The sequence below is a fragment of the Centrocercus urophasianus genome, unplaced genomic scaffold (assembly GCF_019232065.1).
Source record: "Centrocercus urophasianus isolate 14NV4802_14NV808 unplaced genomic scaffold, USGS_Curo_1.0 seq_27, whole genome shotgun sequence".
NCBI classification, from domain to species: Eukaryota; Metazoa; Chordata; class Aves; order Galliformes; family Phasianidae; genus Centrocercus; species Centrocercus urophasianus.
The window spans coordinates 9,445,656-9,462,350 of record NW_024884833.1 but is presented as its reverse complement, the minus strand read 5'-3'; the positions used below and the strand labels follow the sequence as shown (position 1 = coordinate 9,462,350).

General features: G+C 39.4%; 1 protein-coding gene across 4 annotated transcripts in view; it reads right to left on the bottom strand.

Moving 5' to 3' along the window:
* PCSK5 (proprotein convertase subtilisin/kexin type 5) overlaps positions 1–16,695 on the bottom strand; it is a 265,188-nt gene that overhangs the window by 120,769 nt on the left and 127,724 nt on the right. For all 4 annotated transcript variants that reach the window (XM_042826954.1, XM_042826951.1, XM_042826953.1 and 1 more), the window contains exon 9: positions 4,220–4,320. In XM_042826954.1, the coding sequence (XP_042682888.1) occupies positions 4,220–4,320 (101 nt within the window). The remainder of the gene's footprint in view (positions 1–4,219; positions 4,321–16,695) is intronic.

Below are 16,695 nucleotides of genomic sequence, written 5' to 3'. Positions count from 1 at the left end.
TGTGAGCCCAATTTTCCTTCCTTCTCAGCGATTATACTCAGTGTTACCCATCTTTTAGAATAAAGCTGTGCATTGTCCATATTCTGAATAAATTAGTGGTATCAGAATTCACTGAAATTCTTTATCTTTTTCCAGCATTAACTTGTTCTAGCCCTGGGTTTGTATAACCAAAGACAAATAGAGTATACAGTGCATATGAAGAGAATCATGGGAGGAGGTACAGAATCTCCAGGTCTACAGCACTGAGAAAACGTGGATATATGATAGACTGATTCTTCAATTTCAGGTGCTATTTCTTACTCACTTAACTAAGGTTTATACATCATGGACTGGAAATGATGCGAGGCTTTTAACAGTAGCACGTGCAGTTTACTTGGGGATGTATAATGTATTTTTTTGGCAGTGCTGAAGCAACACAATATTTTTTTTTTTATTTGGCTTTTCCATAGGAAGGTGGCACTATGCCCACTGGAACCAATGCAGCATACTGTTTCTCCTGGCTGATTCACCCAAATATCAAATTCGAACCTTTGATCAGTGGGAGTGTTTTTCTGATATCAACAGTAGATGGTACTATGCAACACAAATAGTTTATTTTTAGGAATAAGATTACTGTCGCTGTTGACTATTTGACCATTACACTTTCTCCCCTAACTGCTCATTTACAAATAGCAAAATTCAGCATTGCATACTGACTATGAAATGTAACATAAAACCAAGCATTTATTCACAGAATCTGAACAGGATACTAGGTGCACTGGGAACCCATCAGATAAAACTGCTGTAAGAAAACCGTAGAGAACTACAAGAAGGTCACAGAATATAGAGACTAAAAGTTAGCTTTCTTTTTTGTGTCATGATTTCCCATGAGAATTCCAGTCAAACACTCTCAAACTCAATTACCAATCTTAGGCTCCTGAAGGCAAATGTGCCAGTTGCTATTCATATACTGGGCTGAAACAACAACTCATAAGAATGATGTGTTCACATCATTTTAAATTGGGGTAGTCAATGGGCAGCCCTCAGAAAACTCTTTGTTGTCAGGATTTTGGAACCAGATTCCAGTTGGAATGCCATCTAAGTGGATCATTCAAATCAGTAAGCAGGTAAGAGCTATTTGCCAATCTTACTTACCAGATGGGGCTTATCAAAGAAAGAAGTGGCAGCTGGGAACAGAAATCTGCCTTGCTCATTTTGCACTGTTTTAATGTACCTTTGCGTGTGAGCTGAAGCAACTTGGCTGTTCTATCTCATCTAAAGGCCAGACTAGCACTCCAGTTGACTCCTGATGTCTCTCAAGAACAGAACTTGGCTTCTGCGAGAAAACAACTTTTTTGGCTTCAAAGTCTTCCATGGTATATTCTGTGGTGTTTTCCAGCACAAAATGGAATAAAACTATACATTATTACAGACATATTTGAGAAGCGTTCAGAACTGTGCTCCAATTTTTGTGCAGTTCACTGTATGAAGAATATAATTAACCTTGGAAAACCCCTTTCCAACTAATCTTTTTTTATATATCTCACATGAACACTTCTGCTTTTAACACAGGCACTAATGTGGAATTTAAGGAACAATCTATGCGACAACTTTGTCTGAATGCAGACTAGTCCCAGTAAGTCCTTCTGCTAAGACACAACATCATGTGTAGAGGCTGAACCTGCCCACCAGTATTCCATTATATGTTGCAGCCATGTGACACATGGCAGCAGAGGGGCAGCCTGACAGAACGGTGTCTGACATGGTAGTGTGTATGGAATAATGGTGTGGAATTGAATTCCTCCAGGTGGAAAAAATTGTACCCACTGACATTCATCAATAGGTGCTGAACAAGCTTATGAACAGAAGGTAGACCAACTTTGTACGTGGTGCAATAGTGATAGGGGAAGTGGAGATGGCTTTAAACTAGAAAAGGAGAGATTTAAGTTAGGTGTTAAGTGGAAGCTCTCTTTACTCAGAGGGCGGTGAGGCATGGTGCAGGCTGCCCAGAGAAGCTGTGGATGCTCCATCCCTGAGGGCATTCAAGGCCAGGTTGGATGGGACCCTGGGCAGCCAAGCTGGTGGGGGGCAGCCTTGCCCATGGCAGGGGGTTGGAATTGCTTGATCTTTAAGGTCCCTTTTATCCTAAGGCATCCTGTGATTCAGAAACTATTGAAAATAATCAGAGTTGATTTCATATACACAGCTCTTAGACATTAAAACTGAGTATGTTATGACATGATCTTCTTGCAGTATTTAAGGTCTTCACTTACTTCACAAGATTAAATGTTCCTCCAAACCTAGATGTGGATTTTGAATATTTTATGGGGGAAAACAGCAAGGGAATGCTGGAAAAAGTTTTCCTCCTGTGTTTCACTCCCTTGGCTCCATTTCTGTTGTAAGTACTCTTGAGAGAAAAGTTAGTGAACGGAACACAAATGAGGAAATTACATTTATGCTACTATTAGTGTAAATCCTTTATGTCAAGTTAAACAACCAAGATAAGAGTTAGAAACAAGTGGGAAGCCTCCATATAATGAAACTGGACAGAATCGAAAAAGATAGAAAATCAATACATTATTTTTTCCTCAAATCTTATTAGCACTATGCAACAAATCACTGCAAATACAGAAAAAGTGACTGGCACTTTCTGTTTTCACCACACATAGTTACTGTATACTCTTACCCTTCTTTCTAACATACCTGTTATCACAGAAATTATTAATTTGGGTCAAAACACTCTAGTCTGAAGGCAGTAACATGGATTATCCTTCGTCATGTTATCACCAAAGTACACAGAAAAATAAAACACAAAGAGTTTCCAGTTTGTGATAGGACACCACAATAAACAATAGCTCAATTGTAGGTATTATGTGATATTAATTGCCTATGACCTTTAATTACAGTGATTTGTCAAAAAAAGTGAACTCAAAAATATTATAAAAAATGCAAGCTGTGAATTACATGGTATGCTAATCCATTAAGAAGCAATTAATAATAACTTTCATCAGAAAGAAGTTTTTTGTACATGCTTCTTTATCTGCATGTGCAGATTGTTTAGAAGAAAATTTAAGGGCTTTAAAACTGAGATTAAGAAGAGATTGAGAAGAATGTTCTTTTTTTCAGAAATAGTAACATTTTATTAACTTTTCAAAATAGCTTTGTTTCTAATGACTGAATTAAGAAAATGTAATTATAATGATATTAGTTCTGCACTACTTAAGATTATATCAGGTTTTCAATCACAAACTCTAATTTTCATGACTATAACTCAATAGCAGTGACATACTCTATGTTGAGTACTGGCTCATGGTTTCTTCAAAAAAGCAACATTAAAAATAGAAAAACAACCCTGCTGCTATGAGTTATACACCATTTGAAATGACTACTGTAGGCATACCTTTTAAATCATTCAAAGGGACTGCCACTAAAGGAAACTGGTTTCCTTCATAATCTAATAGAATAAATCTCATAGCACTTAGAACCATTTGATTTCAAACAAGATTTGGGGTGGAACATTAGAGCTTATTCATGCAAATACTATACAACAGGGTGCAAACTAATGCAAGATGTTTTGAAACACAGTTCTGAATGATAAATCTCCAGTCTCCACCTTTTCATAAAGCAGATTAAAGATATATATTGAAGACAAGGAACAAATGCCTGCTATTGAGAAAAGGTCTAAGGAATTGAAAGTTTTCTGAGCTAAATGTAGAAGGACTGTGGAACTACACTATCCACGATTTTAACAGCTATAGAACTTCATCAAAAAAGACAGGCTTTTTTTTTAGCACACAGACTTTGAGAATTTTTGTTTTTCCTACAATGCTATTTTCTACACATGGTAGTTTAACATCTTCTCATTACTCTCCTTGACATTCAAGAACAGACACTGGAAAGAGGAATATGAGGACTACAGAAGGCCTGCAGAGTACAGTGGATCTGGGCAGCACTGCGAGGCAACCAAAAGGCACTGTGATCACTCAGTGGAAGCTACCTGTGCTCAACACCATTTCAACACCCTGTTTAGTCTGTCATTCATTTCCATAGTGCTACTGCTCCTGCATATGAAATTGCCATGCTGATCTTCCCCGCCGCTGGAATTGTACTGTGAATTACCACATGGGAGTTTCTAAAGCACTTTGAGATCCCTGAATATAGGTGCCATGTGAGTGTAAAAGATCAGACTGCATGTTTATTATTATTATTATTATTTTTCAGAGTATAACTCAGATCTTACTTTGCTTCCAGTGCCAGTGCAATGATGCCTGCAGCCATTGGTGCAGAGGCTGACGTTCCAGTATGGCTGTCTGTGCAACGCTGCCTCAGGTCTGTGGTGATCTGGAAGAAATTGAATGTGTGAAATTTAAAACACAGCTTCAGGAATCAGAACAGGTTTCATTCAATCAAATGAGTTGCACATGTGGAGGGTATTCACTTCTTCCATTGCAAAGGAAAAAAAAGCTTGTCTGAATACATGATGTCAACATTCTACTCTGATCTCTAAGTCCTTTGTGAACTTGAAGATTGTACTGCACTGAAAACATAAGTTAGTATCCATTTTTTTTCACAGCCCGATCAAGAAAAAGACTGGTAAATTAAAAAATCCATGGGGTTTTATAACAGCACAGTTAGAACTCTGCCCTATCATTTGCACTTTGCACCATCCAAGAACCTCAAAGTGCTTTACAAATAAAAATGAAGTTCACAATGTTCGCATCATAGAGTGATCAGGTGCATTTTAGATACAGTAAAACCAAGATACAGAGATGTTAACTAAGTTGCTTTTTGTTACGCTTCAAGTATGATGGTATATGTTTCTGCTCATGCAAACTTCTGTTTAACAAATGGGCCTTTTTTATTGTTTATGCAATAATTTACATGAAATTAAGCAGGAATTGATCTGAAAAGCCTGTTGTCATAAATTCGTCCTAGAAACCAACTGCCAATTAGTTATTTACAAGTTCTTTACAGAGAGAGTGGTGAGGTGCTGAAACAGGCTTCGCAGAGAGGTTGTGGATGCCCCATCCCTAGAGGTGTTCAAGGCCAGGTTGGATGGGGCCATGGGCAGCCTGGTCTAGCATTAAATGCGGAGGTTGGAGGCCCTGCATGTGGCAGAGGGGTTGAAGATTCGTGATTCTTGAGGGCCATTCTGTGATTCTGTGATATTTGAAGCTTTAAATTGTTGTATGTGCTGGACAATGTGCTGCTACATACTTGTAACATGGAACCCAAGTGGATGTATAAAACTATATAAAGCAGGCATGTCCAACCCACAGCCCACAGTCCACATGGGGCCTGGCACAGCCCATCCTGTGGCTACCCGCTGCCCTGTGCCATCATGATTGCAACTCTGCCTGCTGAATGGCCCTAGCCATCCCCAGGCACACACCCAGTGCTCAAAGCCACCAAACACTGCTGCATGATCATCAATGCCTGGACTGAAACCAGGGCATGGGGAAGGCACAGTGCAGTGCTAACTCAAATGATGGCAAATAATTGTATGCATTTTGACACAGCCCTGTGAACAGCAAAAAAATAAGCATCCATGCTTCCCATTGTGATCAAGGACTTTGAGAACAGGTTTCAAGACTGCAAAAAAAAAAAAAAAAAAAAAAAAAATCACTTTTATGGTTTATTAGCAACTCAATTTTAAGTCAACATAAGTACACTGCCTGCAAACTTTTGAATAGAATGTATAGAGTTGCAATCAGAAATTCAACTCAAAGAAAAATCTCATCATGTCTCTCTATAGGACTTTTATAAGCCCTCTCTTACCAGAGAAAAATATCCCTTACTTCACAATCACACTTTATTCACATCAGTGCTTTTTGGCAGTATGCGCATTTGTGAACAACTGTTTTCAAGGATGAAGCACAAGAAGAGTAAAATTTCTCCAAAAATCTCCAGTGAACACCCTGACAGCTCTCAAAGAATTGCTGCCACTGCCACTGAATCAGACTGATGCATTAGTGTCACGGAGTTACTTCTAGATCTGACTCTGTGACAGGGGTACAAGCCCAGAAGTAGGCAAAAGAGAGAGGGGGAAAAAAAACTACCCCACTACCACTGTGTGGCTGGCCCTGGCCTGTGACTAATGAGGCAAGGCACTTGCAGGCCTTATGCTCCAGGAGAGGGGGAGAGGTGGAAGGGTAGGGAGATAGCAGATGAGTTTAAAAAAGAACAACGGCAGCAATTTGAGGAGCAATGGTAATTTACTAAATCCAACAAAATCAAACACAGTGAGAGAGAAAAGAGTGTCAAAATACGAGGTCTTACACTAGCAGACTGTAAGAGAAGCATGTGCTCTTCTTGCATGTGCTCATGGCAAACTGAGAGAGAGAGTCAGCGAGAGGAAGAGCAGCCGATGTCCTGCCAGGAGCTCCATCTTTCTATCTCTGCATGCATTCCCTCCTCTCCTCCCCTCTGAGAACCCAAAATGCCCAAAAAAAGGCAGTCCATGGAACAAGAACATTAACTCTTCTACTCCCGCTGTTTTACATGATGTTCTGATGTGGAATACCGACAAGAAAAATCACAAAACAACAACATTCCACCCCTTATTCCACATCACTACATCATGCTTACCTTACATCTATGTACAGACAAAACAGTAATGAACATGCATTACATACACACATATCTATATACATGGAGTCACTGACTATACTCCCCCAGCATCAAATTCCCTTGTGGTACACATTGGATGTCCCCATTTTTCTCCATCACCCACCAAGTGCACTGAGGCCCTTGTGTAAAAACAGTTCCAAAGATAGGTCTGCCCTTCCCAGAAGCTGGAAGGACCCAAACTGCTTTTCCCAACATGCTTTTTATATGTACCACAGGGACCTTATCTTGTTCTACAGTATGTAGGGAGCTGGACTGCATAAGACCATCTCGACTGACTAATCCTCTAGTGTTGACCAGCCAGGTGGCTTCTGCCAAATACTTCTCCCAGTGCTCTCCCCTATTCTGCCAGTCCAAGTCTATTTGAGCCACCTCAATTCTGTCAGCTCGATCTACCTAATGGTATTTTGCTGTGCTTCAGTAGTGCTACTCTTAGGCAAATGGCCATCTAGGTGACACCCCTTTATAACTATATTTTTTGTTCCCACTACTGTAATCACCCACTTGAGGGCATCAGAGTGTACTGGGCACTGGTGTCCAGCAGTGTTTTATATTCCTGTGGTTCTGACATGCCAGGCCATTGAATCCACATAGTCCAGTACACCTTATTATCCCTTTCCCCCTTCTGACTGATGGCAGGGCCCCGCTACTTTTATCTGCAGTAATGAGAGCAATTTCGGTAGTTGATCTGTTTTGTAATTCTCTCACTAGTGCTCATAGTGCAGGAATGGGTTGGTGGTGCCACTTCTTCATGTCCTCTCCGTGCTCACGTAAGTAGCTCCACAGGGCAGCATGAGACATAAATTTACTGTGGTCCTTTGCTCAAACAGGGTGGTGTTTGCCTTTGATAGCTGAGACTTTAATCAGTTCAATCAGCTCCTTCAGCAGACTCTATTGATCATCCTGGTCTTCCTCAGGTGTTTCTGATACAGCCATGGTTCACTGTGATTAATCACTAGGGACAATTCCTCCAACAGTGGAATTCCTCCAACAGTGCCTGTTTCTTATCCACTTTATCTATTCTCTTATCCACTTTATCTAGTCTTTCTGTTACTTTGGAGATGGCTGAAATGGAAGCATGGGATGGAGGTAGTGTTTGTTCAAAGTTTTGAAGTGTAAGAATCAGTTCAAAAACTGGGGGTCTTCTGCCCTTGAATCTATTGAACATTACTACCAGTGTACTGGCGTACCTTTCTGGCACTGTTCTTGTGAACTTCCACTGTATTTCGGATGTACTCCTTACCCTCCAGGACCATGGCTCTGGCGTAGATCATTAGGAACAAATGTGAGATCATACAGCATTCCCACCATGGCTGTTTCGCTCAAATATTGGATACCATACTCAACAGTATTCTACTTTCTCATCTCAGGCTCCAGATTGTCTTTGAAGGGATGTCTTTCCTTCACAGCTAATAACATTCATTCCCAGAGGGTGTTGACTCTGTCCAGACATCTATTAATCCATCTGTTAATAGCTGAGTCTCTGGCAATGCCTCCTAATTGGCAAGCTTCATTACTATATAGGGACACGCTACTGGCCTCGTTGTTCCAACACTGAAGAAATCAGGCATCAATAAAGTAGGCATCAAAAGTTCTTTTTTGTGCCTTGGATTTCAGTCATTTTTAGGGGTCAACAAACTCCCCTCACCCCTCACCTGGATCTTCTTCTTCTTCTTTGCATGGACACCAGTTTCTATTTCTGCCCCTCCACAGGGGCAACTGACATTGATACTGGTGCTTCCTGTGATCGCTTGGGTTTGACTTGGAGGTTTTTCCCTTTGGTTTGGATCTCAATTTGGAATCTCTCTCCCCAGAACAGTATTATATAGAGCTTGGTAAGCCAAGCCCCAGATAAGTCGTTCCTCCTCAGATCTTTCTGAGCTGCACCAACACTTACTCAAACGCTCGCTTAGTTTCTAAGGATTCCACAGGTGTTCAAGAGTGAAATCCCATGACAATGGGGGTCTCAATGCTTCTAACCTCTTTCCTAAAACCACATTCCCTGCCACTTAACGTTCTCTGGTTTAGGGAAAAGCTTCCTCCACATAATGTAAAATACTATTGTAGAGAATACATTCAGAGAGACCGATAATACGTCCATAAGCCAGCATCCCAAACATGCATAAGGAACTGAGAAAAGCACCTGGAAACCAGTCCAAACATCATATCGTCTGTTATATTAGCTAGGATGTATAGGAGCCAGGCAGGTATCTCCATCAGTACTCTTAATTGGTTATATGTATATATGCAACTCTGACTCTGAACATGATGAACTTAAATTAATATGTTCCAAGGAACATAATGGTTGTTAGTCCTCTATACAACGCTCTTAAAATGAAGTTAGAGATTCATAGCTTCTGCCTGCATTCTCCAGCAATAACTGTCATGGAGTTATCTCTAGATCTGCATCTGTGACAGGGGCACAAGCTCAGAAGGAGACCAGAAAAGAGAGAGGGGGGAAAAAAATCACCACACCTTCTGCAGTGTGGCAGTCAGCCCCAGTCTGTGACTCATGAGGCAAGGCACTTGTGGACCATGCCGGAGATGGGGGGAGGGGGAAGGGTAGGGAGATAGCAGATGGGTCTAAAAAAACAGATGGCAACGATCTGAGGAGGAATGGTAATTTACTAAATCCAACAAAATCAAACAAAATGAGAGAGAAAAGAGTGTCCAAATATGAGGTCTTATGCAAGCAGACTGCAAGGGAAGCACGCGCTTTTCTCCATGGCAAACCAAGAGAGAGCAAGTCAGTAAGAGGGACAGCGGCTGGTGTCCTGCCAGGAGCTCCATCTTTCTTCCTCTGTGCGCCAAGTCCTCCAGGAGTGCCACTCCTCCCCTCCCTTCTGAGAACCCAAAATGCCCAAAAAAGGCAGTCCACGGAACCATAATATTAACTCTATAACTCCTACTGTTTTACATGATGTTCTGACGTGGAATACGGACAATAAAAATAACAAAACCACAATAATTAGTCTCACACAAACAAGGTCAGATGTCCCACTAGGCTTATGTTAATGCTGCTATTTTTATGTTAGAAACGATATTTAAAGCAATGTTGTATTACATTAACTATATTACGTATTTCATTTGAGGACCAAGACAATTTCTCTGCACATGGCCAAGCAAGCCAAAAGGTCGGATGTCCATGACATAAAGTGTAATGCGCAATACCAATTAAAGAGAAATTTGTCTACTTAGTACTGGAATGTTCTCATCTCATAATAGATTTTCTTGCAATATTTTCTGTAAGATAATAAATCATACACAAAGATTTACTATTCTAAATCTTCTTTCAGGCAATATTAATCTGAATATATAGTCTCTGATCTATTGTCTTTTTTGTTTTTTTCTTTCTTTTTTTTTTTTTTTGAAGAAATATGTCCTAGAAAGTGTCAGGCAGTAGAAGAAATCACTACTATCTAAGAGAAGCTTAAGGAAAATGCACATGGAGTTGCGACCAGTTGCTAGTGAACAGCAGTTCACAGGACAGAAACTTTTCATGAAGGTAGAAAACCCAATGACCTGTGAAGTCAAAACTTAATTCTCAAAACTTCAGTTGATCCTTAAGATTCAGTCACTAATAATATATCCACCTGAGAGCCAAAGTTGCTAACACATTTTCTCACCGAAGAACAGAGAATTCTTGTGTCTCCATTTCATGTAACTCACTAGCAGTGTACTTCATCCCCAAAGTGGATGTGCACAAAGATAAGTGAATGAGAGGATCAGAGGATCAAAATATCATGAAGAAGTACAGGACATACAAGAATGTCTGTCTAGTTTTGATACTGGAAGAAATGTAAAATATAACCTGAAAAAACAGACACATTGTTCTAGGTACAGTAAAACAATTACATGTATAAGGTATAGGTTTCACACATTTACATTAGCAATATTCAGTTTTATGTGTACTGCATAAAATACATAAAGATACTAAATGTTTTCATGGGTAAACATACACAAGCAGACACAAAAGACTTATAATAGTTGAGATGAAGCTAGCAGGACCTAAGACTCATTGTTGGAATTAAGCAATCAGCAAGCGAAACAAAATGGAAGATTCTAGAAATTGAAAAAGACAGATTAAATCGTTTATAATGTCATATCCTTAGATCAGTGAACTCATCAAAGGTCAGAATCAAGAACAACGGAGTCAAGAAGGAATCTTTTTTGTCCTAATAATACCTTTCATAAAAGTACAGACACTCTTGAAATTCTACTATCAGCTAAAAGCTGAGCCATATAAATAAGATTTCTTTGTCTCTTACCTTCTCTCATATTAACTGTGCATTAATTTATACAATGACAATCAAGAGCAGCGGAAAACCAGCATAAACAGAGATTCCATAAATGTCCTGACAGTATTAAGAAAAGAAACTGTAGCAGGAACAAACCTAACACCACACTACCGATGCATGTAAAAAAAAAGATGTGATTTTGCAGCTGAGATTAACATGACTAAGGACTATGGGTTGACTTACAAGCTTCACGTACGCTTTTCACAAGAACTACTCTCAATGTAGTGGCAGGGAGTGTAAGAGAGGCCAGGAACATTGCAGAAAAAGATTGAGTAGTGCATTATTGTCTTTTCTGCGTTCTCTGTGGCTGGGGCTGGGTACCCTCTTCCCCTGCAAAAACTGTGCAGCAGGCTTGTTCCTCAGGAGACAGAAGGATAACAAAGCCTACAGGAGCTCAGGCAGGGAGCTATCACAACTACTTTGCCTTAAGGGACAGCCTCTCAATACAGTGATAATTGTGCTATCTTTGTTTCTGATCCTCTGGAATAACATACTTCCAGAGCATTTTATTGTCCTGTAGCTATAGATATCAAGCATAATAAAACCATGACATCTCTTTATTCAGCAGTGTTGTTTCTCAAGCTGCAAGCAGATGTTGTCGCAGCAGCTTGAACTACAATCCCTTATCTCTTTCTTTCACAGAGTAAATATTTCAGCACAAAATGTGTAAAGAAAGCTCCTTAAGTGGAAATCCCATTTGAGCTATTTCAAAGGGAAGTTACTGACAGGAGCTGAGATGTTTAGGTGTAAATTACCTTCATGATCTAAGGCATATTTTTCAGCACAATGGGTTCACTGTTAGAGAAGTATTGTATCTACCTTGAGAAAAAGAGTACAGGACCGCCAGCAAGTGAGAAACCTTCAAGAAGAAAAACAGGATGGAGACAAACAGGAATTTTTGAATCTGTCATTCAGTACAACATTTATTTGCTTCAATAATCATCATAACAGTTGCTGGCTTACGAAAAGGCTGGTGAAACTATCCAAGATAAGCCCACACAACACTTTTTTGGGATCTTAAGATATATCTACTTCTAGCTCTTCTTAAACAACTAGATTTAATGGAAGACAATGAATTTGATGGAAGACAATGATTGTGGTACTGACCTAGTTAAATGAACTCAAAATTAACAATCTAGAACAGACCCTATTGAAAGGCAGACAGAAATTCTAACAATCACAATTTAACACAGTAGTGTTAGCTGCCATATATACAAGTCCAACAGCTTTCAGAAAAGGCACAGATTCTTCAAAGAACATACTCTAGGCACACAGTAATAATTTTATAAAAGCAACTTGTCCTGAAGAGACAAGGAGATGCCATTTCTGTACAGTCATTATTAAGACTGCAACATCAATCTTCCCAAAGTTCTACCAGCTGAGAGGTTAATGCCTAAGGTCTAAAATGGGATGTTCCCAGTAAAGAAATTGCTCACTCTTCCTAAGTCTCTTTATTTCTTGTTATTTCAAATTTCAGGACACGAGCTATCTGAATTGACTGAAATGCTTTTTACCTTCTGCTACAATTCCTCAAGATGAGTTGGTTTCTATGAACCTGTGTTCCTAGAAGCAGCAAGCATTTAACAAAAATCTTCAGTTCCCTCTGTACAGCTGTACCTACTCAAAGTAAATGGTGTCCTGTTGTGTCTTAATACTCTGTAAGAGTTTCTGAACAAGAGCAGTTTTTTATTTGTGTTTAAGGAATGACAGTTTTTTGTTTGTTTCATCTTCTGCTTAAGGCAAAAGCAAGTCATCAAGGCAGAAGTACGCCTTCAGGAAAGAAACTCAGGAGATCACAAGGCATTTTTTACAAAATAAAGTAGGAGAAACAGAAATACAGAATTTAATTTCAGAAGGTAAGTCATGTAATATGTTTGCAAGTAATATTAGTGTTTTAGTTTCAGTTGGGACAGAGTTGCTTTTCTTCATGCTGTGTCTGATACACTGCTATGTTTTGGTTTTAGGAGAAAAACAGTGTTGGTAACACAGTGACCTCTTACTTGTTGAACAGTGCTGCACAGAGAGAAGGTTTTAGTTTTCTCAGCATCTCCTATTTTCCAGCATGGGGGATGGAGGGACACAAGGAACTGATAAGAGAGGAGAGGACAGAGTCAAGGCAGCTGACCCTAACTAGCCAAAGGGATATTTCAAATCATGTGCTATTATGTGGAAAGAAAGGTAGAAGAAAGAGGGAGTTTGCCATTGCTTAGGAACTGGCTGGGCATCAGTTGGTGGATGGTGAGCAACTGGTTGTGCATTGCTTGTTGCAAATACATATATGTATAATTATCATAAATATTATTGTTCTTTCCTCTTCCTTTTCTCTATCTTAGTAAATACTTTTTATTTCAACCCATGAGTTCTACTTTGTGGGTTTTTTTTTTTTGGGTGTGCAAAGAACCGTGTGGTGTAAAGCTGCCTGTAGGGTTGAACCACAGCAGTGAGGAACTTCCACATATTACCAATGCTTTAAGATGTCATTTGGAAAAAAACAAACTAGCAAATGTGATTCATTTGTGCAACATGTCTGGTAAATGAAAGGCCCATACGGATAATCATACTTAAATAGTACTAGACATACTAGGTATGTGGTCCAGAGCTGAGAAGCCATCTCCCTAGTGTTGTTCCCAATGTTGTTGCATTCAAAATAGCAGAGACAAGAATAATAGAAAAAATACTTTTACAACTGTATATTGCTGTTACTAATGCTGCACTGTCTCTGTTATGAGGAATAACTGCTACATGGAAGTAGATTTTCAGGGACTTTACCTTCTGTTCATTTGCCTTTGTCCCGGAGTGTGAACTTCTACACCTGCGGCTGTGCCTTTACTTTGCAGCTGCTCCTGAATACACCAAAAATTAATTCTAGTCCTTTCCTCTAAGAGTCTCTAAAATACATACACCAAATCTGCATCTGTGACATATTTGTAATATATGTATCTGTTTGTATGCTGCAGGAACGTTAATAAACGTTGTCCTTAATGGGCTAAAATATAATGTAATACAAATTTGGTGCACCATGAAATCAAGCACATTTTGATTCTTTCCTGAGCAACAAGGAATTCATAAAAGATGCTAATATCATTGTGTTTGACAGCATCTATTAGCTCAAATAATTTCATACCAGAATGTGCTGCCATTTACATTAGTTCTGTCAACAAAAGTCAGAAAAAAAAACTCCACTTCTGAGTTATATGACAATAAATAAGAATGGGTTATATAAATTTTGATAGTAAATCCAATGTTGAGTGACTTCTGATTAACTTCAGTATTATGTACTTTTCTCCTGTTTTAGATACAAGAGTCTCACTCTCACAAACCAACCAAATGTTCCTTGATCAAACACTGCTATTCTTTCTGTGTAAAGGCATGAAGGTGAGCGCTGAATGGCTAATCTGTTCACTGCTTTTGCATGAATGAGTTTGGAGAATTATATGCAACAATAATATTTCTATTATCCTTTTTTTCTTCTATTCTTCTATTTTTCACTTCAAGCTTTAAGCATTTTGCACTGAAGTATTAAGATAATCTCTGACAGAAAGAGCAACCGCCCAAACAAAATGTACGATGCAGTGGGAAGGAGCAAGAGAAACACACAGGTGAGAGCAAAGCTCGTGTATCCATGAGGGTGCATATTGAAAAAATTGCTCAATATTCTTGATTGCAAGGGTTTCCTCCACAATTTCATGTCTTTTCTGACTTGGCAGTTATGTAACAAAAGCACGCAGTCATTATCTTTATAGGTTTAGACACAACACAAGTTGTTTAATGCATACTCCAGGCAACCCTGCTTTGCCACTGAAAATGTAAGGAAGACAAATAGGCTTGCCTAGCTTTGAATGCCAAGCACTAGCAGTAAAATGTCCTCAGATGGGACTTTCGTGTGTTTAAGAAGTCAACAGACAATACAGTACTGGAAAAAGAGCCTTGGATGGAATATGTGCAGTCTAATATTCAAGCATTTGAGGTCAGCGAAGATTATGGCACACAACACAAGGTAGCTTTACACAACAGTAGTCAGGGTGCAAGTTAAGTTCCAGTAAACAAAGGATCAACAGACTTAGGTTAATTCTTATGGCTGCTCAACATGCTTATGCTTTAACCCTTCACTGTGCACAATGACATGCTTTGTAGTAACAGTCAAAACTTGGTACACGTAACTGAATTTATCCCAAAAGAAAGGAGGATGTGATTAGAAAAAGTACCTAAAGAAGTGATGATTTCAATTAAAAGTTAATAGCAATGTAAAGTAAATGGATAGTTCATTGAATGTCCCCCTCTCAGTGAAATAATCTAAATGAAGTTTTCAGTGTATACAAGAATGATGAATTGTCTTCCTATTCATAGCTATTTCAAATAGCAAGTTTAAATCAGAAGTTTGGAAGCACTAAAGAGTTTTACGAGAGCTGGAAAGGCAACATGTAATATTGTATTGTTTGATTTTACTAAGTCTTTGAACTCTGGAGACGTTCCAGAAGATTGAAGGAAAACCAGAACTGTGTCAATATTTTGAAAGAGTGAGCAGTATTGCCCTAAAAATTCCATCTTCTTGCCAAGTTTTATCTGGTGTAAAATAACTGATGCAAGATTTTAACTAATGGTTAATTAATTCACTCAATAATAAAATGTTTAATAGTGAATGACTTAGGCTGCTGGAAAAAAAAGGCTGCCCAATCACTGCACTTATTTTGTTGTGGTCAGCACATCTTTTGAAGGTAGAATAGTCAGGATTCTGCAAGGCACATAATGTGATACTACACATTAAAACAATTCTGAAAATGATTTAAATTTAAGAGATGATACATAGATTTAACACAAAATAATTACCAGGTCTCAAAAAATATATATGCATGCTTAAAAGCACATATTCTAAGTTGTTTCTTATCTGGCCTGCTAAGATTTAGTTCTTCTGCTTATAATGACATAAAGCTTGGTGAAAACCCCAACATCATCTGAGGGATGCTGCATCGATATAAACATCAGAGAAAGTGATGATGAGGACTAAGTCTGGAATGAGTCTAAACTAGTACCACCAGAGTCAAATAGTGTAAGAAGGCCCTCCCACTTGTGCCCCATGCAGCAACTCTGAAAAAGAGAGGCAGCAGCTCTGAAAGTGACTTAGGTTCACACAGTGATGGACATGTAATGTTAACAATGAGGTGTATAGGTCCCAGTGAGGCTTACTGTATAAATACAATGGAACTGAGGTGGCAATCACAGATGCACATTTCCAAGTGCATCTGTGTGTCTAGCAAAGGCAGGGGGATGTCTGGAGGAGCTCTGTAGTGGTCCTACTGCAGACATTAGTTGTCCGGTCTGTGTACAGGGGCAAAAGACTAATTGAACCAGTGGCTGGTTTTCTCCAAAGTTTTCAGTTTCCCTGAGGATAGCTGGCATAGAATCACAGAATCATAGAATGATTTGGGTGGGGAGGAATCTTCAAGGTCATGTAGTTCCAACTCCCAGCTACAGGCAAGGACACTTCCCACTAGACCAGGTTGCTCAAAGCCCCATCCAGCCTGGCCTTGAACGCCTCCAGGGAGGGGGCATCCACAACCTCACTGGGATACATGTTCCACTGTCTCACTACCCTCACAGTAAAGAATTTCTTCCTAATATCTAAATCTATCCTCTTCCAGTTTAAAGCCATTTCCCCACATCTTGTCATTACATGGCCTTATAAACAGTCCCTCCCCAGCTTTCCTGTAGGCCCCCTACAGACATAGGTGGTGCTAGGAAGGCCATCCCAAGGTCCCCCCAGAGCCTTTTTTTCTCCAGGCTGAAGAGTGCA